This window comes from Rhamphochromis longiceps, linkage group LG7, assembly GCF_057381845.1.
Source record: "Rhamphochromis longiceps isolate RC_006_pf linkage group LG7, R_longiceps_female_GT1.1, whole genome shotgun sequence".
In the NCBI taxonomy this organism is placed as follows: domain Eukaryota; kingdom Metazoa; phylum Chordata; class Actinopteri; order Cichliformes; family Cichlidae; genus Rhamphochromis; species Rhamphochromis longiceps.
Genome location: NC_140563.1, coordinates 67,486,696 through 67,508,827, shown reverse-complemented (window position 1 = coordinate 67,508,827; position 22,132 = coordinate 67,486,696). Strand labels below are relative to the sequence as shown.

General features: G+C 39.5%; 2 protein-coding genes across 11 annotated transcripts; both read left to right on the top strand.

The window, feature by feature from the left end:
- Nucleotides 1-58: 58 nt before the first annotated feature.
- LOC146666810 (troponin I, fast skeletal muscle-like) lies at nucleotides 59-18,198 on the top strand. 9 transcript variants are annotated; one of them, XM_085414934.1, is made up of 12 exons: nucleotides 59-144; nucleotides 5,710-5,745; nucleotides 6,719-6,755; nucleotides 6,868-6,996; nucleotides 7,130-7,219; nucleotides 8,067-8,243; nucleotides 8,818-12,405; nucleotides 15,557-15,621; nucleotides 15,716-15,756; nucleotides 15,868-15,965; nucleotides 16,503-16,760; nucleotides 18,166-18,198. In XM_085414934.1, the coding sequence occupies exons 2-7, from the start codon at nucleotides 5,735-5,737 to the stop codon at nucleotides 8,896-8,898; spliced, it is 525 nt and encodes a 174-aa protein (XP_085271060.1). In that variant the 5' UTR covers nucleotides 59-144; nucleotides 5,710-5,734; the 3' UTR covers nucleotides 8,899-12,405; nucleotides 15,557-15,621; nucleotides 15,716-15,756; nucleotides 15,868-15,965; nucleotides 16,503-16,760; nucleotides 18,166-18,198. The 9 variants fall into 9 exon arrangements, with proteins under 9 accessions (XP_085271060.1, XP_085271061.1, XP_085271059.1 ...); XM_085414935.1 differs by having other exon boundaries at nucleotides 8,818-10,959; nucleotides 12,339-12,405; nucleotides 15,557-15,965; XM_085414933.1 differs by having other exon boundaries at nucleotides 15,716-15,965.
- LOC146666809 (troponin I, fast skeletal muscle-like) lies at nucleotides 16,628-21,753 on the top strand. Of its 2 annotated transcripts, none has more exons than XM_085414940.1 (7): nucleotides 16,628-16,760; nucleotides 18,166-18,198; nucleotides 18,763-18,799; nucleotides 19,534-19,662; nucleotides 19,883-19,972; nucleotides 21,298-21,471; nucleotides 21,563-21,753. In XM_085414940.1, the coding sequence occupies exons 2-7, from the start codon at nucleotides 18,191-18,193 to the stop codon at nucleotides 21,638-21,640; spliced, it is 516 nt and encodes a 171-aa protein (XP_085271066.1). In that variant the 5' UTR covers nucleotides 16,628-16,760; nucleotides 18,166-18,190; the 3' UTR covers nucleotides 21,641-21,753. The 2 variants fall into 2 exon arrangements, with proteins under 2 accessions (XP_085271066.1, XP_085271067.1); XM_085414941.1 differs by lacking the exon at nucleotides 16,628-16,760 and adding an exon at nucleotides 17,177-17,195.
- Nucleotides 21,754-22,132: the final 379 nt, after the last annotated feature.

Sequence of the window (22,132 nt, the reverse complement as noted above, 5' to 3'; positions counted from 1 at the left end):
TGGTTTGACCAGTAATCCACTTCCATAACGAGAGAGTGCAGGATTTAGAAGGCCATGGAGATTGCAATATATACCTTCTTAACACTTGGTCTGCCTGCGACTCTGTCTGTGTCTCCGTGACTCTAACAGCTCGGCCTGGTTAAAGTAAGATTTCTCTCTTTTCCTCTTTTATTTTAGTTGATCACATTTTGGTTGGTTGCAGCTGTAGATGATTTGTCTCGTCTTGGGAGTGCAGACGTAAATGTCTCTGTGGAAGGTTGAAGCTTTGATCTCAGAGGAGAATATTTGATATTTGCTGTCATTGATGGGAGGATGTTGTTGGCGCCTGGCCAACTATTTAAAGATGGTGTCAGTTTGATAAGTTTGTAGTGACCATAAAAGGTTCTTGGAGGTTTTACGTCTTTTGGAAGTCACCATTATATCGAATGTTGACAGTGGAGAATTTGAGTGATTTCCTCACTCTGTAGTTAATGTTTGTGTGGAGTTACATGTAATTACTTGACATATTTTTAGGATTTCAAAGTTTGAAAGAGTAGTTTTCCATCTGGACGTGTGCTCGCTCTGCTGCATTGGGGTACGGTGATGTATGGCGTGGTGATGTGGCATGCTGAAAGATGACACCACTACAAGGCATTAACCTGAAAGTCGATCTGCCAGTGTTTATCCTCCTGTCAGCACTGAGGGAAGCGGGGGGACAGCAGAAGAAAACTGGGTCTAATCTTCAGGGACCTGACTTCACATTTTACACTTCAGTTTAATCCCTGCTTATCAAATTTAGCCTGTTTTTTTCCACACGCGTTAAAGCATTAAAGCCCACTATGGCTTGGTTTTTGGTTCTTTTTCTGGACTTCTCTGAACAACAGATTGTGTATTTTAAATATAACTTTAAGTCATATTGTTTTTGTTGTACCCATGTCTATATTTTGTAGAAATATTATTTTTTGAGGAAAATGTAATCTTCAAATGTTTTAAGAAACAACAAAACTTCATTTTATCAACTTCATTTCAAAGCTAGCTTCACATCAATGTCTTTATCTGGAGTTTTCAGCTGTTTGGGACAGTCAAATGGAAATGCATGGATGAGACTTAAAGGGAAACATAGTACCTGAAACTATGTTTGTGCAGAATAAGCCCGACCACAAAGCTAGAAAAATATTTTATTCCACATGTCGTTTGTGTTTTGGCTCGTTTTTAAAAATACTTTCCAACTGTTTTTCTGTTTTAGCCGCTGTTGAAGTCATCATTCATCTATTGATGCTCTTCTACAAGTGTTTGAGACAAGCTTCATTTAGGCTTTTTGAACACTTTTGAGTCTTTTCTCTAACACACATGCTATTACAGCAGATTCAATTCAGGATTTTGCATTGGATGGAAATGTATCCTGTATCTTCTTGTTTTTATTTTTGTAAGAGTGAAGCAGTGTGTGTCTGAGGGCAGCGGCACGCTATTTTTGTGATATGCTCTAGTGTCTTGGCTGTCTGAGGGATGTTCTGCAGTATTGGGTTACTGTGAATCCTCCTGCTCCTTCAGAGACAATCCTGCTCATGATACTCACACACGCACACACACTTAAAAATCAAGGCCCCTACAAATATGATTTTATCTCTAGAGCAACATGCTGTTGTGCCCTCGGAGTTCTGAGTGTCTTAAAATACCTGGCGATACCCCCCTCACCGGCTTCTTATTGGCTTACAGATGACGACCATGTGTTCCTGGTCAGTTATGTGCGTTAGGATGCCTGCAGTGTTTGTCACTCGTCTTTTCTTTTAAGGCGAGCCTGCTGTCCCTCTTTTTTCCCCCTGTACAATGAAGACGTCAAGAACAGCTGTGGCTCCAGAAATAGTCTTAATCCTCTCCTCCATCACATCTCCTAAACATTACAAGCAGCTCAGGCAGTGACCGTCTAACTTCTGAGGATGTCTACAAGTGTCGTGTGGCTGGTACTTGAAGGGTTGGTTTACCCGTCCACTGATATCTAACCCTGCAGATAGTTTGCATTTTGTTTGCCTGGAGTTTGGATCTATTTGCAAACAAAACAAAAACTCCAGCTGATACTATGGAAATGTCAGTAGTTTTACATGTCATGAACTTCCAAGTACCTAATGGTTGGGCTAGATGAAAATTCAGAGGCTCAACAAAGTTATTGAAGTTGTTGATAAGATGAGTGATTACTAAGCAGGGATGTCACATTGGAAGAAAAGCCAGAATAACTGAATATATGGGCTGACAGACTGATACTGCCATCCACAGACACGCCTAAGCAACTGTTTTCTAGCTATGTACCATTATCTGTGATGATAATAAAGGGAGAAGGTACATTTCCAGAAGTGAAGCTTATGCAGCATCTTAATTGACAGATTGTGTCTTAGGTGTGGCTTGTAAATGAACAAAATAACCCTAAAATTTGGGGTTGTTTACAGTTCAGACAACTATCTGTATTCTCAGACAGTAAAGGCTTAAAGGTTTGGGCCTTGGTGTGAGTAGCATGTCAAGTATGGAGACATGGCATCGTGCTCTGCTTTTTCCACTTGACGTGTTCTGTTGGCTTTATCAGGCCCCAATCTTTAGCACCCACTGCGACATCTTGTAGCCAAGTGTTAAAGTCAGCATCTCCAAGTCTGAAACCTTGGTTCTCTCCTGAAACTGCAGATTGCTCCCTCTGGGGCTGGGTTGCTGTTAAGATGTTTTAATATCTTGAGGTCTTGCTTGTAAGTGATGGCAATGTAGAGTGTCTGATGGGAAGGCTGACTCATTTGGAGTTAGATGAAATGCAGGAGTTTGATAGGCTTATTATAGTGAAAAGCTTGACTTGTAAAGCAATCAACGTTTGCTTTAAAGGCAGATCTGTGCTCCAACTCTCACCCATGGTTATAAGCTCTAGTTAGTGACAAATGAAAAAGAATGAGACAGCTACAAGAGCTCAGCCCTGGAACTTGGGTTGCTTTGACATCTGCTCCTTTGTGTCAAAAGGACATCCAAATGACGTCAGATGTGGTGGTTTGGTGCCTTCCTTTGGAGGTTTTACAGACATGTCCGGCTGGGAGGAGACCCCAGGGTAGACCCTGAGCTGGGGGTATCACATGTCTCATCTATCCTGGGAATGGCTCAAGGTTGCCCAGGAGGGACCAAAAATGTTGCAGGGGAGAGGGATGTCTAGAATACCCTTGCTTAAGATGTGATATCCAACTTTGGACAAACAGAAGAAGACGTGGGTGGATGTTATAAAGCATGCTACATGATACACTTCTGGTAGGGATAATCTTTTAGAAGCAAAGGAGAAAGTAGTTGTCTTTTTATAGAGAGTGTGTGAAGTGGAAGGATAGTCATGAACTCCTCAATGTTCTTTATATCATATGCTGGGCGTTGTAAAGGTCATTATCTTATTATCATGCTAATATTAGCATGTTCTGTTAACATCACACCAAAAGTACACGTCTGTTCAGGTTATTTTAGAGGTGTGGCGCTGGTATTATATGCTTTTTATAACACTGTGACCCTTATAACAATGTTATAACACTGGCTTTTAGTTAGTTAACATAACATTGATTTAGCATTGTAGTAATCTGTTCCAAAATCTATGCAAATTCATTTTTTATTGCATGCTACAGTGAAGTAAAAATCTGACCTGCTCGTGGCGCTGAAAGCACAGGCACAAGACAACAAACCAAATGTCATGGCAATCCACAGTTGTTGAAATGTTTCCCTTCGCAGTGCTGGACCTGTATCCCTTGAGCTGTGCTGCTAGAAATAGCGGCATGGTTCCTTTAAGGCATTAACACGTCCTGGGTTACAAAGTGCCGTTCCATGAAATTTCCTGGAATTAACATGATGTCTTAAGATAGAATTCACACGGTCCAAACATGAAATATGAGATAGGTGAATGTGGGTGCAGGACAGCGTCAGAGAACGGAGACATGATGTGGTTTAATACTGAAATAAAAATGTGGGTTATTGCTTTTCCTTGTTCACCCTCAATTCTTTATAAAGCAAACAGTGGACAGCTGCGGGCAGCCTGACTAAAGGAAGCGTTCCTCCACCCGTCAGCAGAAAAGAATTCTGGCCCACTCATTACATGCACAGCTCTCTGAATGTCCTGTCAATCAGACTGACATCTGAAAATTGGCTGCAAATTTGCAGCACCTTGATTATTTCCTTATTATCTTTGCTTATTATCCTGTTGCATGATGCAGTGTAGGCCAGGTTTCAGCTGTTGGACAGATTACCTCACATTTATTTAAATCGACTTTACTTTAGTATAAAGAGGAGTTCGTGGTCCACTCGGTGACTAAAAGGTCTCTAAATAATCAGCCCCTGAAAAATGAAAGTTGGTATGAGGTGTTTATGCTGATACACAGCGTTTGTGTATAATACTTGAATGGGAAGATGTTAATGTCATAAAAGCGGTTTGGATAGCTTTCTTTCCCTTTAATAAAAGAAATCATCATTTAAAAACTTCATGTTGTATTTGCTTGGGTTATCTTTGGTAAGTTACGCCTCAGTCTAAAAGGCTTGGAGTATAGTTGTTATCCCGTGGACATTCAGATTGGTGATCATGATAACTCAAGACCCTGGTGAGAATTAATACTTTAGGTCAGGTGTCCATAACCTCCAACATCAAAAGAGCCATTTTAGCTCCTCCTACCAAAGAACGTGAGAAAAAGAGCAGCACACGCAGGTGACAGATTTGCAGATGTAACTGGGAGAGGATACATTAAGTATTACTACATCCAGTATGAATAGTAACAGGATTACCGTTCACCCTAATTGTAACCTGTGGCTCGTGAGGGAGCCACAAGTTGCCAACCTCTACCATAGGTGCTTCTACTCATCTACCTAACTGTCTGCAGAGTTAAATCACTACAGAGCTCCAAACTTTATGTGGTCTTCAGATTAGCTCAAGTGTGTAGAGAGATTCATGGAATGGGTTTCTATGACCGAGCAGCTGCATCCAAGCCTTACATGACTAAGGTTAGTGCAAAGTGCTGAAAGCAGTGGTGTATAGTGCGCCATCACTGGACTTTAGAGCAGTAGAGATGTGATCTCCATAAGCCATGCTTCTCTGTCTGGCAATCTGATGGACTGGTCTGGATTTGGCAGTTGCCAGGACAACAGTACTTGTCTGACTGCATTGTGGCAAGTGTAAAGTTTGGTACAGGAGGGATTAGGGTGTGGGAGTGTTTTTCAGGCGTTTGGGTCAATCCCTTAGACATTTTGGACAATTTTATGCTACCAGCTTTGTGGGAACAGCTTTTGTTTCAACATGACTGCTCACCAGTGCACAAAGCAAGGTCCATAAAGAATTGGATGAGAGAGTTTGGTGTGGAAGACCTAGACAGGCCTGCACAGAGTCCTGACCTCAACCCGACAGAAGCCCTTTGGGATGAATTAGAGCAGAGTGTGAGCCAGCGTCAGTGTCTGACCTCAGAAATGTGCTTGGGGAAAATGGTCAAAAATTCCCATGAACACAATCCTAAACCTTGTGGTATAAATATGAAAGATAACACCCAGACAGGTGATGGTTTAACAGGTGGTGGCTCCAGACCACTGCTCTCTCCTTATCCTTTGTGACTTATGTTTTTCTCTAGTTTTGCTTTTTATTGTGTCCCTGTCACCATTTTGCTGGCAGGGACATTAAAATGTATATATTTGTATATTTGTATCTAAATTGATTCCAATAAAAAGCATTAACTCTTGTTATGTGTTTGTCAGGTAACCTCGGGATCATCCAGCAAACATGGCCACTGAGTGAGTAAAAACTTTACTATTTTCTGTAAATCATGTAAGTTTATTTTCCCTGTTTGTGTAACCAGCCAGTGTGCAAAGGAACAAGCGGTTCCCTCACAAGGACTGTTTGGTTTTGTTTTTATTCAGTGTGTGACATTTAGCTTGCATTCATCATAACTGCACTGATTACTTTATTATTAAATTATTTATGGGTCACTAATGAGACATGCATATGTTTTCCACGATCCCTGGATGGTTCCAAAGTTTTTAATTCTTGTTTAATATTAAAAGCTCTTAGTTTTGTTTATTTCATCTTTGATTTTCATTTATCTTTGGTACTCTGTGTAGTTCTAGTTACTGTGTATTTCTAGACTTTAATTAATCCCTGCTTTATTTCCCTCTGACTTCCTCTGTCTGTCCTTTCCTTTCATTATAATTGTTTTTCATTTCCCAATTGTCCAATTTTGTATTTTAATACCTTAATCTTCTGTGTTTTGTATTCAGTTTTACTTCCACCTCCTGCCCCTTTGTCACTGGTCATCTTCAACTGCATCCTGTCACCCTCCTGTGTCTACCCTGATTATCTTTTTGTGTAGAAATAGTACTAGTAGAAATAATAGTTTCCTGTCAGTCCCGTGTGTCTTCTCCCTCGTGATTGCCCGGCTCTTTTGGAGTTTGTTTACTGACTTTGTTGCTTTGCATTTTGTAACCTTGCAACAGTCACAATAAAGCTGCTCACTTATTTCAATGCACTGAAAATGTATAAAACCTTAAAGATTTTTTTAAAGAAATCAAAATACCTACATGTCGTTTAGGAAATTAATTTTAACAGACATTTTGCTTTGACAATGAAATATTGATGTCACATCAGTGACCCACATATATTACTATTTCCTTTGGGAATGGATTAAACCGATCTTTATGGTTGCAATAAAATTGATCATCACAAATATACATTACTTCCATCAATTATAATTTGTGTTTCCGTCTGCAGGAAAAGGCTGTCTGCGAGGCGTAAGCACACCCTGAAGGTAAGATTAACTTTAACTGATAAGCTTAACAGAGCAAAATACCTCACACATGCCCATCTGCTTGCCTGTGCTTCCTCTTACCTGACATGGGGTGATGATGTAATCTCCTCAGGGTTGCATGCTCGTGGTGGCAGGTAATTTGTTGGACGCTGAAGCGAATGTGAAGGCCAAAGAGAGAGAGACGTTTTTGGCAGATAAATGTCCTCCTGTTGAGCTGCCGTACTCCAGGGACGAGCTGTTGGTGAGAAGAAACTGCACTGTTTCAAACAATTATGCTTTTGACACGTTTCATATTGCATTTTATTTCTTATGTGGGTTTTTGAAATTGGAAGCATCTAAAAAAGAAAAAACTTTTATCACTATGTTGACTTTAGGAACTGTGCCAGAAGCTTCATGAGCAGATCATCATCAGTGAAGATGAGCGATACGGCATAGAGTTCAAACTGGACATGGTGCTGAATGAGGTGAGACACTTTTCATTGCACCAGGTTGGCCTTTTGTCTTTATTTGCACCGAGTAGAGATACTGTATCTGTATATGTATATCTGTATAAACTGCAACAAACATAGGAAGCTATATTTTAATATCAACCAAATGAATTCTTGTATTTTCTCCTGATCACCTTAAAACAAAAAAAGACCAAAAAAGTATTTGGAACAAGTATCACATACCTGAAGTTTTTTTTAACCTTTTCAGTCATTTTCAGTTGCTGTTTGGTTATTTTCATGTTAGAAGCTTCCCTATCTTTTGGATTTTGGTCTGACACTAAGGAATAAGTACATTACAAAACTGCTTACTTCAAATATAATATTATGCAGTCACATTTGCTTGTACATGCATGCTGGCTCTGCAGTCCATCTGGGTGGCACTGCTCTGTGTACACAGGCCAGAAACATGCACATGCAGTCGTCACCTTTTAGGGCTCCTCCCTGTGTCCTCTGCCCGCTACTCCTCAAAGGAGCAGATACTGATCTTGCTGCTAGGCTGATGCTTGTCAGGCTTTCATTGAGTAACTGACCATTTTCTGACTTCTCCTCCACACTCTTGAGACTTTGATGGAAGACACAACAAACCTTCTTGTGAGGTCTGCAGTTGCCGTGAATTGTATAGCAACATTAACTGGAAATATTTCACATCCTTATTCCTTCCTGTAGCTTTTCTGTCAGCATTTTAATTACCCAACAACACTGTTTTAAAGCTAGCGGTACTTGGTGATGAATTCAGCACCAAACACCCTGCATGTCACTGCTGTTTGCTTCATGATTGATTATTTAATCTGTCAGGTCAGTAATCCTCAGAATCCTCCTTCAGGTCAGGGACCTCAATATCAAGATTGTGGATTTGAGAGGAAAGTTCAAGAGACCCCGGCTGAAGAAAGTGCGCATGTCTGCTGACGCCATGCTCAAAGCTCTGTTGGGCTCCAAACACACTGTCAACATGGACCTGAGGGCCAATCTGAAGCAGGTCAAGAAGGAGGTGAAAGAGGAGGTGAGCAGCTACCTGGTTCATTTGGTCCTCACTCAATAAAATCACAGATACCTGTGAGGTCTAAGTCCTTATCAGCGATGAGAAGTAACTCCACAGACAGAAAAAAGAGGAGTGTGCCTACTTTACCCACTGGTTGAAGCTAGAGCATTAGTATTTTTGCTGCCTTCGTGCTGTTGTGACTATTAGCCCACATTTAGGCTAAAGGATTGAGTGCCAGCACAGTCAAATTAGAATTACACTCAGCGAAACAGGATCACAGAGTTCCTCACTGGGCTCTACAGCACAGCAGGTCTTAATTAACAATACTAAGACCTACAATACTAAGGTGTCCACAGGGAGGCATCTACAGTAGCTCCACATGTGGCTCTGGAGCTGCAGATTTGAGACCCCTGGTTTAGGAGGTAGAGTTTCTTCTCAACATTGAGGAGGACTTAATCCTCAGAAACTGTAACAATCCATTTTCTGGCCACTAGAGGGCAGAAAAACCATCAAAACAAATAGTTTTTTTCTTGATTAGCAGCCTTTTTGCATCTGATTTCAGTCTGGACTAACAGAGTATCGTCTGTGTTTGCAGGACAAGCAGCTGCGTGATGTGGGAGACTGGCGTAAGAACATTGAAGACAAGTCTGATAGGAAGAAGATGTTTGATAGCTAAATACGAGGGTGACTTTCAGGACAGAAATTGGGTTTACTGTCTTTGTTAACTGAAGGGTTTTAATCCAAAGTGATGCATTTCTAATTCATTTTACTTGATCTGTAGATCCTGATCTTAGTAAACATAATCTAAAGGCATATGTTTGGTGGAAGATTATGGTGCTTACTAAGCTTCTGTTTTGGTACAGTATGTGATAAATGGCCTTTACTTTAATTCAAGGCTTGTGTTAAGGTGCAGTGAAATGTAGGGAATCTGTGATATGCACTGATGCCAGTGAAGCATGGTTGTAGTTTTTGGATATCTCACTTTGAATTATACTCGTCACTAAGCTTCCTTCATGCTTTAGCCTGTATTGAAACTGTACTGTGATATATTTGTACTGTGTTACAGTTAGTATGTGTCAGATAAATCAATTCTACTTTTTTCTCCTTTTGCTTTTACTAATGTGCCTACGATGTATGTTTCCTGAAACTCTAGTTAGTGTCTGAGGTTAAAATCCAAATGCAATGGACGCATATTTTGCAAATAAATCATGACCCATATTCTAACTGGCCCAGCATGAATAAATGAAACACTACAACATGCTCTTTACACACATTCATTTGGTCAATCCTTCACTTCTCCCTTGTTTGATGTAGATTGTAGAACGTCTAGTCAAGTGTTTCGTGCCACTTAGCTGTCCAAGAACCATTAGATCTCTGACATGACCTGTTACCATAAACTGTAAATATCCAAAGATGGACAGACACCATTACATCACTTAGTGGTTTGTAAAGTCCTGTTGGGAAGCTGGTTGTCAGTCTGATAGCTGACACTGATGTGGCCAATGAGCATATTCTGGACAATTATCTTTTCTGTCTCTTATAATGAGATAATTTATAAAATGGACCTAAAGTTTCATTCATTATAACCTAAAACTAGTCTGGAAACTTGTCAGACCCACAAGTTACATCTCTTATTCTGTCTGCCAACATGTTTCCTGTAATACACTTTCATTTATTAATTAATTTCATCCATTTATTATTTTGCCTAGTTGCTTTGTGAATGTAACAGTTGATTGTTGTCTGCAAGTGCAAATATTTGAAGACCCCCCCCCCACATGTAGCTTCCATGTGAAGCGCCTTAAACAGGTTGCGAACCCCCTCCAGACCTTTGCTAATGAGACTGGGGGCTCAGTTGCTCATGTTTAAAGTAACATTATGCTCTTTATGAAAGTTATGGACCCCGTCAGTGGACAGCAGTATAAAAATGGTTTCTTAATCGCATCCCTCAGTTGTGACGTCTGGTTTTAAAAAGATAGGAGGGCGAGCCATCAAAAACTGGACTTTGGGAGCTGGTTTGTAACATTGCGATGTCTTTATCCATAGTTCTTATAGAGCCTGTGGGAAATAACTAATTTGAGAAGGCTTGCATTTGCCTGACAGCCTATAATGGATCAAATAAGGCACAAGGCCAGTGTAGAGGAATAATTGTGCTTCCTACGTTGGAGAACTGTAACAGTACTAAATCACTTCATGTTTCTAAAACAAGATGTGATGTACTTTTACCGTCTTTTTGCTGTCACATTAACTAGAAAAGCTTCATGCTCATCTTGTTCCCAGTTTTCCTGAGTTTGTAAAACACTGGAGGTTAATTTTATTTAACTATTTTATTGCACTAAGATACTAACTGAGCTATTTTTTACCTGTACACTTTAAAAATGATAGTAATGTGATGTTTTATAAAAAGTTGCCTAATTTGAATTTATGGAAGAAACAACATTGAATTATGATGCTTAAAGCCGTTGGCATGCTTGTGGAAAAAGCTGAAATAGTAATATTTAGAAGGTGAGTAATAACTGCATATATTTAATTAGCTGACTTCCAAAACCTGAATCCTAAATGTTTTTGTCATAAATGAAGAAGTCTGGCTTATTTTCCACAGAGCAGAAAAGGTGAGCGTTTAAATCGCATTTTACTATTTTTAGATTTTAAGCTTTTTTCCCCCCAAATCACTTGATTTTCTTTCCTTTCTTTGCAGATTCGATCACTTAGATGTGACACAGCATGCTTTTCCACAAAGGTACGCTGAAGTCAAAAATATCCATAAATTTAAAAGTCTTCATGTAGTTTGATGGTAGTAAAATAAACAAATAAAAGGTTAGTCATGCAGATGCCACTGGGAGTACTGGTTTCAACTTTCAGCTGAAACCTGGAGGTGCAGGTGGTCCCAGTCCTGTACAGACACGTGTGGCATTTTGTTAAATCGTTACCAGATTTCACAGCTTAAATCCATCCTCTCATGTCTGTCACTCCTGGCAGCAGGAAGCAAAACACTGTGATACTTAGAGTATGATCACAGAGCAGAAGACCCCGTGTATGAAAACTGCAATAATTTTACTCCTTCGATGGAGCAATTAGGAAAAAGACAGAAAGAAAGAAAGCTTCAGAGTCACTAGTTCAATGAAAAATGCTTGATTCACTCCCTCCAGAAAGCTTTTATTTAGACATAACTAATAATGCATTGGACTCCTTGTTATTTTAGCCATATTCCCAGTCTTTCACATTATTGTGTGGAAAGTTTGGCCCACTGGTCTTTACAGGGTAAAAAGGTAGACAAACATAAATCCCCCTCTGTGTGAATAGTTGATATGCTGTGTTTGGTTTTCTCCAAATGTGCTGCTGTGCTTTATGACCAAGCATCTCCACTTTGGTCCTGTTTTGCTCCAGAAGTCTTGAGTCTTTTTCGAGAGAAGAGGCTTCCTCCCAGCAACCTTTCCAAACAAGCCATAAACTTTGACATTTAACATGTTAACTGAGGCCTGCAGAGACTGAGCTGGACCTCTAGGGTTTTTTTTTTCACAGTTTCTGACCTTGGGGTGAATTTGCTGGCATGTCCACTCCTGACATGATTGTGTTATTGTGTTAACACACACCTGAAAGCTCCACACCTGCAAACTGCCAAACTTCTGCTTTTGCAGAGGTGCAGATAGTTGGTGATGATCAGTTAATCAAGTGCATTTAACTAACAGCACCTGGCTGATAAGTACTCTCTTATTTCCTAATGAAGGAGTAAGGGTGGATTTAGTTTTTCACAGGACTAAAAAGAATCCTGTGGAAAATTTCTCTTTCACACCACTGTGTAGGTTTCTCCTGTCGTTTTGTTTCACGGTTACACTTGGAGATTGGATTTTATTAATCCACTTTTCTCCTCCACTTGACAACAATGTCTTGTGCATTTGGCATCTCACTGCTCAGTGTTACCGCAGGTTATATTTGACCTCTGCTGACGGCTGCATCATATCCTCAGATAACAGCTGCCTCTCCACTTAGATTCACACCAGCCAGAATTAGAAATGAGAGAACAGACAAGGAGAGGAGCATTTACAGTCTCCTCCATGCTGACCTGCAGTAACCCATAGAAAAGTGCTGCTCACAGTACATCCTTCTTCTCACCTTCAGGAAGGGAACCATAATCTCTGTCATACTCAGAGGCCTGAACATGAATAAGTGTCTTCAGGACTTAGAGGTAAGAGATGGATGAGAATCTGAGGGCTTGTTTTAACATAACAGATACTGTCTTGATGAAAGATTGTCATCCATGTTCAGCGTTGGTAGAATCCAATGGATTCTGACAAAGATGATATGGATTGTATGCATGTATATATTGTAACAAGAGGGGAATAACAGCTATTAATTGTAGTGTCATTAAAAACCAAGGTTCAGTAGTGTCCAATGCTAATTTATGGGAGGCTGCAGTCTGTGATCACTCTGTATGTAAAAGATGGATGTAGCCAACATGAAGTCCAACTCTACCCCAAAGATGACTGAAACCTGCCGTGGTTCCATCCATGATTAAAACGCAGGAATTGTAAGTTTTGTCCATCTTTAAAATGCCTCTCTTGAGGCACTAGTGTTGCAAAAGACAACATTCATCTGTTTCTGCAAATTTCCATATAATTTAAGCACTTATTGGCATTTCATGTGTCTTTTTAAGTATGAGAATAAGAATCAAGTAAAACAAAGGCCCTCCTTTATTTTTTACCTGTGCCAGTTTCTCCACAGGTTTAGAATGAGCGTCGATATTGTCATTAATGTGAAATACTATATGTCATCCTTGTTTTGGACTGGCCCACTCTGTGTGCATTGGGAAGATTATAAACTATGTCCACTAGATGGCGAATAAAAACTGAGTTGAAACACTGCATGCACTAATCACGCATCTGCATTGCTCGTGGTACATCTGTGGAGCGTAATGCAGTCCAACCTGCAGGTTTGAGTTCCAGTCCAACGCAGCAGCAGCCGATCGCACCGATTAGCTCTTCCTCTCTGAATCAAACGTGTTAATTAGTGAAATCAGCTGCTCTCAATGTCACATACTTCAGCTCCTCCAAAAATTACTGTGACAAGCTGTGGTGCTAAAGTGTTACGTTGCACTTATCAGGTGGCAATTTTAAATTACAGTCAAAAGTGAGAAATGCACCTCGGTGCGTTGTAACCAGAGCATCTTGCACACTGTTGGATGACCACATGCCCATGACCGCATACCCAGAAAGCTCATTTACCTTTAGGATTGTGTGGTTTTATCAGTGAGGTGGAGTTGTTTTTACCTCCCAGTGTTGGCGAGTTTTTGGCAGCACTTGTACTGTACTTTGTGTCCGGTCCTTTATCTTGTCGGCAGCCAGCACGGACCGACATGTCCAATCTGAAGGGACAGAAAGGGGGTTTAAAAGGAGGTCAGGCTGGAGGTGAGTGAGTTGAAGGAAAATGACACCAGACCAAACACACCTGCTGAGTGAGTTTTCCGGTCCAGCCTAAGCATTGGGCTTGTCTCCTTCTAGGGGTGTGAGCAGAATGCTGGCATCATTAATCGCTCCAGTCCAGCTCTCTCATCACTGCCACAAGAAGTATAAACCAAGCATCACCTGCCTGAGCCTGAAAGTCTAAAGTTATTCTAAAGAAAGAAACTGATTTAAAAAAGCATTTTTATCACCAACGTAGTGATTTATTTTTTATTTTTTGGTTTGGTTTTTCTTCCCATTGGGACAAGGCTTTTTAGTGTGCAGCTAACACACTGCAGTTATATGCTGAAGAGGATGACCTGGCATCTGGCTTTGGCTTATGTGTATTAATAAAAATTTTTTTTTGTATATATCGCATGAAAAATTGTTACATCTGTTTTGCCCAATCAGTGATTTAGTAAATCTAACTTGTAAAATTGAAGTAGAAACAAAGAGCAATAAACTGTTCACACTTTCCAAATGTTATCGCTGTCAGCAGTTTTCTCTGGTTGCGAGATGCCTTTAGATAGATGCATGGTATTTTAACACTGGGAAAGCCTTAATGACAGGCAGTAAATCTAACTGCAAACCATCCCTGCAGGAGGCCACATGAACACAGATGGTGGATGACTCCGAGCAAACTACTACAAGCATCAGGAGCATGTATCAAACTGCGTGTAAACATAAACATATAGTTATTAATACTTTCACATAGTGAGGAAAGGCAGCACGCTTCACTTGAGTTTCTAAAGTCACACCGGAGGTATGGAGCGTTCCTGAAGCTCGAGTTGTAGGTCGTGTGTTTTCATAGAAAACACCTACTGGACTCTGTGACGGGACCGTAAACCTGAGCCCATACGTTGCCCCTTAATGCTGCATTCCCAGCATGACTCTTCATCATCTGTGCATCACTCAGACCCGTCAGCACCTTCCTCCTCAGCTGTCAGCTTATAAGACTATAGTCTGATCTGCTGAACGCTTTTGGCTCTGCAGACTCTTTTACATTCGTTCGTGGGCCTGAGGTGATCGCCAGTGAAAATTTAACAAACAAAGCAATCCAGTTTTTTTTATGCTTTTATTTGATTTCCTAAAAGGATCTTTGTAGAATTTGGTCAGTCTCACAGCTCCACTACATTTTTGAGCATTAGTTACTAAATATATTGTTAATTTACAATATTTATTAAAACTCTAAAACTACAATCAGAGAATGCTGTATTGTTTTTTTCTTTACATATGTGTCTGCACATGTGACGTAAAGTACAAGTTTCATTTACCACTGCATGATTCCAACTGCTCCTAAACCAAAACAAAGTAGTGATTAAGTACTGAGATTTAACCAGGCTAAACAAGAGAGGTGCATGCTGGCTGTGGAAGCAAGTAAAAATGGGCAAATCTCAGCATGGAGCGCTGTGTGCGCTTAAAGTTTCTAGGTCAAAAAAGAGAGCTTCTAAGAATGCACCAAAGCACTGAGACTGAAGAATGATGTGTTTGCTATGTCCCACCAGCATCTTTTATAATGTCTCCAGTGATGGTGAAAATGCTCAGCTTGAAGCTTCCCCTCCTGGCAGCTGTGTCCATCGTTTATAAATGGTCAAAAATAGCGAAGGTAAAATGCTTTGATGCGATTTTATGTCATCCAAGAAAAAAACAACCTCCATCTCAATCTAAGACACGTAACTTGATCAACATGGCCCTTCTGCAGCCAGAGAAAGATCTGGAAGCCTTTCTGAAGGCAGAGCCATAGCTCAGATAAGAGGTCCAATATGAAACAGTAAGCAGGCCAGCAAGTCATTAATGTGGTATTTATAGTCTGCAGAAATGTGAGCTTGTTAAGCACTTTGTTTGGAGCAATGTTTAAAAGTTATATCAAAGTTTTCCTGTTTGTTTGATTATTTGAAGCTGTGGAAGCCACCTCCGCTTGGTCCAGCGCTCTTCATTCATCGCAGCGTTCAGTTTGATCGCCGGTACAATCCCAGATCAGCTTTTCACAACTTAAAAGTTAAATTATCCATTAGAAACTTAGTTTTTAGACTAAAACACATCCCTTCTGGCTTTTAGGAAGTGGTTTCACATGATCCATCTTCGGAAGTTACATGAAGGTAAGCTCAAACAAGAGATATCATCCCACATTAGCAATGTTTGCATCTTTATTTTGGTCCATTGAGGATTAAATTGAATTGTTTATTTTTTGTCATTACCGGGAAAACCAGGCTTTAGCCCCGTCCTGCGTTCAGACGAGTCAGGCAGCTGTGGAGATGAAGGTGACAACATGGAGATGCTGGGATTTAAGTTCATGCCAGCTTCAAAGGTTGTGTGCTTTGTGAGAAATGTTCCTTCTAATTAGTGATAAAATGCTCATGTTTCCAATGTTGGCACACCCAGGTCTGACACTTTAGGACTCCAGAAGACAAAGTGACTTCTTGACTATCACATAGATATAGATACAGTTACATTTTGATGTAAATTACTCACAAGAATGAATTCAATGCATTTTCAGACCTTTCTCCTTGAATCCTGAGAGGTTTGACACATTTAAGCAATCATGTTGGACCTGTAAATCTTTAAAGGAACACAATGAAACCAAGGGGTGTTGACTGCTTGTAGTGATGTTAAAAAGAGAAAAATCATCCTTTAATCAATGACTCAAAAGTGAAAACCAGCCTGAAAAGTTTGTTTTGTCACAACTTCTTACCAACTTTTTGGATTTGAGCATTAACAAGCCAAAAATGTTTTTACTGTCCCTCTATTTCCAGCAGTCCCATAATCACCCAGTGAAATATTTGCACTCTGATAGTTTCATATCAAATGTGAATCATCATCATCCTTCTCTTCCTCCCTTTTATAGCATCCCGGTGGCACCCAGCAAAGTCCTAAAATGAAATCAGGCTCCTCCTCAATAAACGCTGATTTATGGGGTGAAGTTGGAAGGGGTTGATGATATTTCAGGATCTTGCTGGCCGATTGGTCTGAGGATTCTGCATTTCCATAAACAGGAGCACCATATCCATATCTGATACCTCGTATATATACACCCCTGGGATGATTTCTTCCCACTGCCACTGGCCACTGCTGCCCTCCTCCTGGACTTTCCGTCTCGTCGTAGGTGAGACCAGTTTCCCTATCTTCCTCCTCCTCCTCCTCCTCTCTCTGCATGTCTGTACAGAGCTGGTAAACGGATATGAAACCACTGCTATGTGGAATCTTTTGGGGGAAAGCGCTAAGGTGATGAAAGTCCTGACCTCTGGGGTTTGTTAATAACTGAAGGGAAACATGAACCAGGGCGATCTGAGCGTTGTGTGTTTGAGCAGCGCTGCAGAGACTGAACGATGCTCTCATTTGATTTTGACTTTCTATGAAGATTTCTACATTTTGGGAACATTTGGCAGTTTTGGAAAGTTTTGATAAAATTTAGATGTATGAACGCAATCTGCAGAAGTCATTCTTTATTTAGTTATTTCATTAGGTTTATTTTTTTAGATGTTTAATTTCTTTTAGAAAAAAGCAAAAACAAAGCTGGGATATTTCTACTGATTTCAAGGTTAGTTTAAGAGTTTTCTGTTGCTGAAATTACTGGAAAGCATTTTATGGAACAAGTTTACTTTTCTTTCCTAAAATAATCAGAACAGTTGTTACTGCGATGCGTCTTACAGATTTATGTTTGGGAATATCTGTTCTTTTTCTGTATGTTTCTCTGTAAAAACTATTTATGAAGCATTAAAAGTAAAATCAAAGTACATTTTATTGTATTTTGTTGTTGACTGAGTTTTAAAGATCAGGATCTTTACATGTCCTGAAGGACGGAAGGAAAAAACATGGAAAAAAATGAGGTGTTATGATGGATATTAGTTTCCTTTTTGACTGTTTAGGGAATTTGTGCTCCACTGTTAAACATTTCTCAAGCTGTGAAGTCACTCTGCTATAAGCATCACAAAATGTAATTATTTGTTACTTTTTTTTTTTTTAAGTATATTGATTGGTAAAGCATGGAGCTGATTCTGAGTGTTTTATGGTTTGATTTGTGGACTGCACAAATATAAAAGTTCTTCTTTTTGTTTTACAGTTTTAGAAGTTTTATAGCCTAAAACTATAAACCTTCTTGCCTTAAATTAGCTTCTTTGTGTCATATTTCAGCTGGAAAACTAAACCTGTGCGTTATTCTCATTAAATATATCTTCTGAAACTTGACTCTGGGACCAGCTGCCTTGTTTTTGGGGTGTGTTTACCCGCTGGTGTTGGCCGCAAAGCTGCTGCCGCAGCACATTCTGTTGGAAAGATTCTTCTCTGGGAAAGGAATTGAAGTGTTAACTCCCCAAGGATATTTAGTTATGAACCCCTGTAAAGGAGCTTATCGCAGGCGTCAGTGGCCACATTTGACCCCAACCCCAAAGTTAGCTCTGTCATCACTCAGCTGCTCATCAACTGGCTGAATAGATCATATTTCATACAAATAAGGTGTCTCATATGTTTCCAACCTGATGAGTTTTTCTTCTGTTTCTTTCTCCAAACAGATTGTGAAGAACAGAAACCGTAAACATGTCTGAGTAAGTGCTGTCTCTTCATCATATATCAGTGATTTTAGTGGAGCAAGTATTTTACTGGACTTCACTGGATCAAATGAACATAAGATTACTATGGATCTTACTTAGGAAGTAAACGTTAATAGAGGAAAAGAAGGAAGGAGAGGGCAAAAGAAGAAAAAGGAGGATGGAAAAAATGGAAAGGAAGGCAAAAATTGACAAAAAAGAAGGAAAAACAGAAAAAAGAAGAGGATTTAGAAAAAAGGGAGGAATTTAAAAAGAAGAAATAACAAAAGCAGAAAAGAGAACAAAATGAGGAGAGAATGAAAATGAAAATACAGGAAAGAACAGAAAGAAGGAAATAAATAAAGGAGAAAATTAGAGGAATTACTAAAACAGGGAAAAAGTATGAGGAAAGGTCAAACAGACTAAAGAAAGAAAATGATCAGAAATGAAAGTGCAAAGAAGAAAATTAGGAGGGAAAACTTTAAAAACTTCATGTCATTTTCTTTCTAGCTGTGTTTGTACAGCTGTTTGAATTACTGCTGTTACAGTTGTGACAGAGACTGTTGTGTTCACTCCTCACAGAAAAAAGATGACTTCAAGCCGCAGGCATCATCTGAAGGTATGTCGGCAGTCTTTCTGAGCTTTGAACGGTTTTATTACTTTAAAAAGAAAGTTGGCATGTTCTCTGTATCGACTGTAAATAAAAGATGGATGTTGATACTGTAACGTCAATCACATTAAGCAAATGGGGTTACCTAATGCTTATGTGTAGTTATTTATGAGCTAGTAAGATAATATGACAATGCAGCTGTAGTAATCTTTCTTTATTGTCACAGCAAACTGTAGATCAGTCCTTTGTGCGCTCCCCAACTCAGCTCAGATCAGCTGGTGGAGTTTCTGGTCTTCCAAGCACCTGTTGTCAACATTTAATTACACAGCGCCCTCTGGTGGACAGACTATGCAACATTGTTTGCATAGTTTTTTGTGTCCTGTCTCTTTGTTATTTTATTTTTTAATTTTCATTTATCTGTCATTATACTCACATACTGGCAAATATAGGCCAATATATCAGGAACCCAACCCTACTTTATTATCTTTCCACATACTAATGACGATTGACAAAATGACAAAATTGACAAAATGAACTCCAAGTGTTAAAAGTAACAGATAAGCCATAAACTCAACAGCAAAGTGTTTTCTGAGGTCACAGGTCAACTGACTCAAAGACTAGTTTCCCATAGACCTCTATACAGCCAAAGGTGTTTCTGCTGAACATTTTAAAGTATTCAGGTTTCACTTTCGCACTCAACGGTTCATTACTACTGACTTCTTGACTTTTCTTTTGTCCTGCAGAGTTTGATGCTGCAGATCGCGGCGAACTGGATTGAAAAGGAGAAAAAGGAAATTGCAGCCTCTAAGCAGACCTACATGGCAGAGAATTGCCCCCCTCCTGCGCTGAGTGGAGACCAGGCAACTCTCATGGTGAGAGTCAAAGCTCAACTGAAAGCTGCTGAATGGAAATCATTCTGAATATTCCCTTTATCATTATTTCATGCAGACAATGGTTCTTTTATTTGAGGATTTCCGAATTCTTGTCAGCTCTTATTTATAATATTCATTTAGTGAGGATATTTGTAACTATAATATCCTCACTAAAGATGAGTCCTAAGTAACAAAACATTGGATGTGTCTGTTCGCTCAGGAAACCTGCAAAAAGTTGCACGCCCTCATCGACAAACTTGATGAAGAGAGGTACGACCTGGAGATCAAAGTGGGCAAGGCTGATAAAGAGGTACACTTCCACCTGCTCTGCAGAACAGACTGGCAGCTTTTCACATCCACAGAACGTGTTAACCTTGAAATCACTCAGTGTGATATAGTTGTAAACAAAACAGGAAGGCAGGTTGTTCTTTCACCTTCTTTCTTACACAAGATTTGCACAAGAGTTAAAGCATCAAGTACAAAGGTTCACTGTAATAATCAGGTTGGTAAGATTGGAGTAGGGCTACTGTATTAAAAGCCTATTTGAAGCTGAGTCAAGACAATTTTAGTTTTTATCTGTTCAGCTGCAGCTGTTTAATGTTCTGGGAGTCAATAGAGACGACATATAAAGAACAAATTGAACTCTGTGCTTGATCTACATACAAATTTGATATAATTTCAACAAATATAAATAGATGTCCCATATTAGTATCATAAATTGTTGCACATGAGAATCCACATTTCTTTCCATATTTCAAGGGTCTTTCAGAAATCATGTTATTTTCCTTAGAATTGACTGATCTGTGGTTATTTCATACCTATTAGTCTCAAATCTAGAACATTACCTCCTACAGAGCGGGTTAGATCTGCAGTGTAAGTTACCATGGTGATGTTCCCCAGGAAGAAGTGAAAGTAATACTGAGCACCAAGGTTAAATCCTGAAGTTATCTGGATGAGCACAAATCCTTTCTCTTTGTGCATGATGTCTGCTTTATTCTTTATTCTTGATATTTCCTACAATTTAGATGCATGAGAGATAATTTTTTTCTCATTAATAATGATTATTGATTAGACTGTTTTATTTTTAACATTTAAATATGGATAATAAAGTAACAACAAAATATATTGTATATTTAATTTCCAGCAAATTTTGTCATTTATTGTCACACCAAGGAATTTAATTTCACTCTATCTTAACATTTTATTTAAGTATCTAAATTTGATTTATTTTATACATAATACTTTGAATTGTCTGTTTTTCAAATTTAGTGATAATTAATTTATGTTAAGCTTTTTTTAATTTCTGAGTCCTGATCAAGTTGATCAGGTTCAAAAGTTGTTGCAAATTCTTCACAGAGCCGGAGATATTTGTGTAATCAGCAAATTAAAATAAATCAATAAATAAATCAGACATTCTAGAAATATCATTGTCTGAGTAGCAGTAGCAGTTTAGTTTTCATAAGCAGAGCCCCTCCTGCACTGCTAATGTGATAAACTCACATTACAGATAAAACACCGATGTAGGGTGCATGCAAAATGTAAAGCGTTTTCAGCGTTTCGCCGCTGGTTCTAAATGCGTCCGCACTGCTCTGCTTTCGACTTGGTTTCACCTTTAAACTGCTTGGTCGCTCGTAGATCGAGGACCTGAAAATCAAAGTGGTCGACCTGGCTGGAGTGAAGAAGCCCGCTCTGAAGAAAGTGCGCATGACCGCCGATGCCATGCTGAAAGCTCTGCTGGGCTCCAAACACACAGTTAACATGGACCTCAGGGCCAACCTGAAGCAGGTCAAGAAGGAGGTGAAAGAGGAGGTGAGTGTTTGCATTTAATATTTTAATTTAAGATTCATTTAGGAGGCTAGAAAGTCTTGACTGTCTCTGACTGTCACTGTTTTTCCTGCAGCCTGCAGAGGCGGTGGGCGACTGGCGTAAGAACATTGAGGACAAGGCTGACAGGAAGAAGATGTTCGAGGCCTCCTAAAGAACTGCTCGCTGCTCTTGTAGCTGTTCTGGGATGTTAGCACTTTTTATGGAATTTCTGGCATTGCTCATTGAATTGAAAAACCCCTTTTCTCATTAAATTTGTAAGTTTCAGCCTGCTTTGTTATTGTACATTTGTATAACTTTATAAATTTCAAAGGGTAAAAGCTGCTTAAACTTTTTTCATTAGTGTAACTTCCTGTTTCCATCTGTACTGATGTTCACTTTTAGCACCTTCCTGCTCCTAGACTTTTTGTAATAAATGTATTTAATTTCCTACCCCTGCTGTCGTTGGATGTTTTGTCTTTGACTCAGTGATGCACAACACTGCAAACTGAGTGCACAGCGCACTGTTTTCAAACTTTACAGTGCTGAGCTCGTCTTTCTATGTTTTTGTCCATGATTAAAGCAAATGTTGATTTGGAACAGAAACCACAGTACATTTTTTTCTGCAATGACGACATGCTGAAGTGAAGTTGTACATAAAAAAGCG

What these genes read in the sequence shown, in the direction of transcription:
- LOC146666809 (XM_085414940.1), top strand. An exon ending in GCCGCAGGCATCATCTGAAG is followed by an intron (nt 18,800 to 19,533) that starts GTATGTCGGCAG and finishes TTTGTCCTGCAG; the next exon opens with AGTTTGATGCTGCAGATCGC. An exon ending in TGGGCAAGGCTGATAAAGAG is followed by an intron (nt 19,973 to 21,297) that starts GTACACTTCCAC and finishes GGTCGCTCGTAG; the next exon opens with ATCGAGGACCTGAAAATCAA.
- LOC146666810 (XM_085414935.1), top strand. An exon ending in GGCGTAAGCACACCCTGAAG is followed by an intron (nt 6,756 to 6,867) that starts GTAAGATTAACT and finishes TAATCTCCTCAG; the next exon opens with GGTTGCATGCTCGTGGTGGC. An exon ending in TGGACATGGTGCTGAATGAG is followed by an intron (nt 7,220 to 8,066) that starts GTGAGACACTTT and finishes ATCCTCCTTCAG; the next exon opens with GTCAGGGACCTCAATATCAA.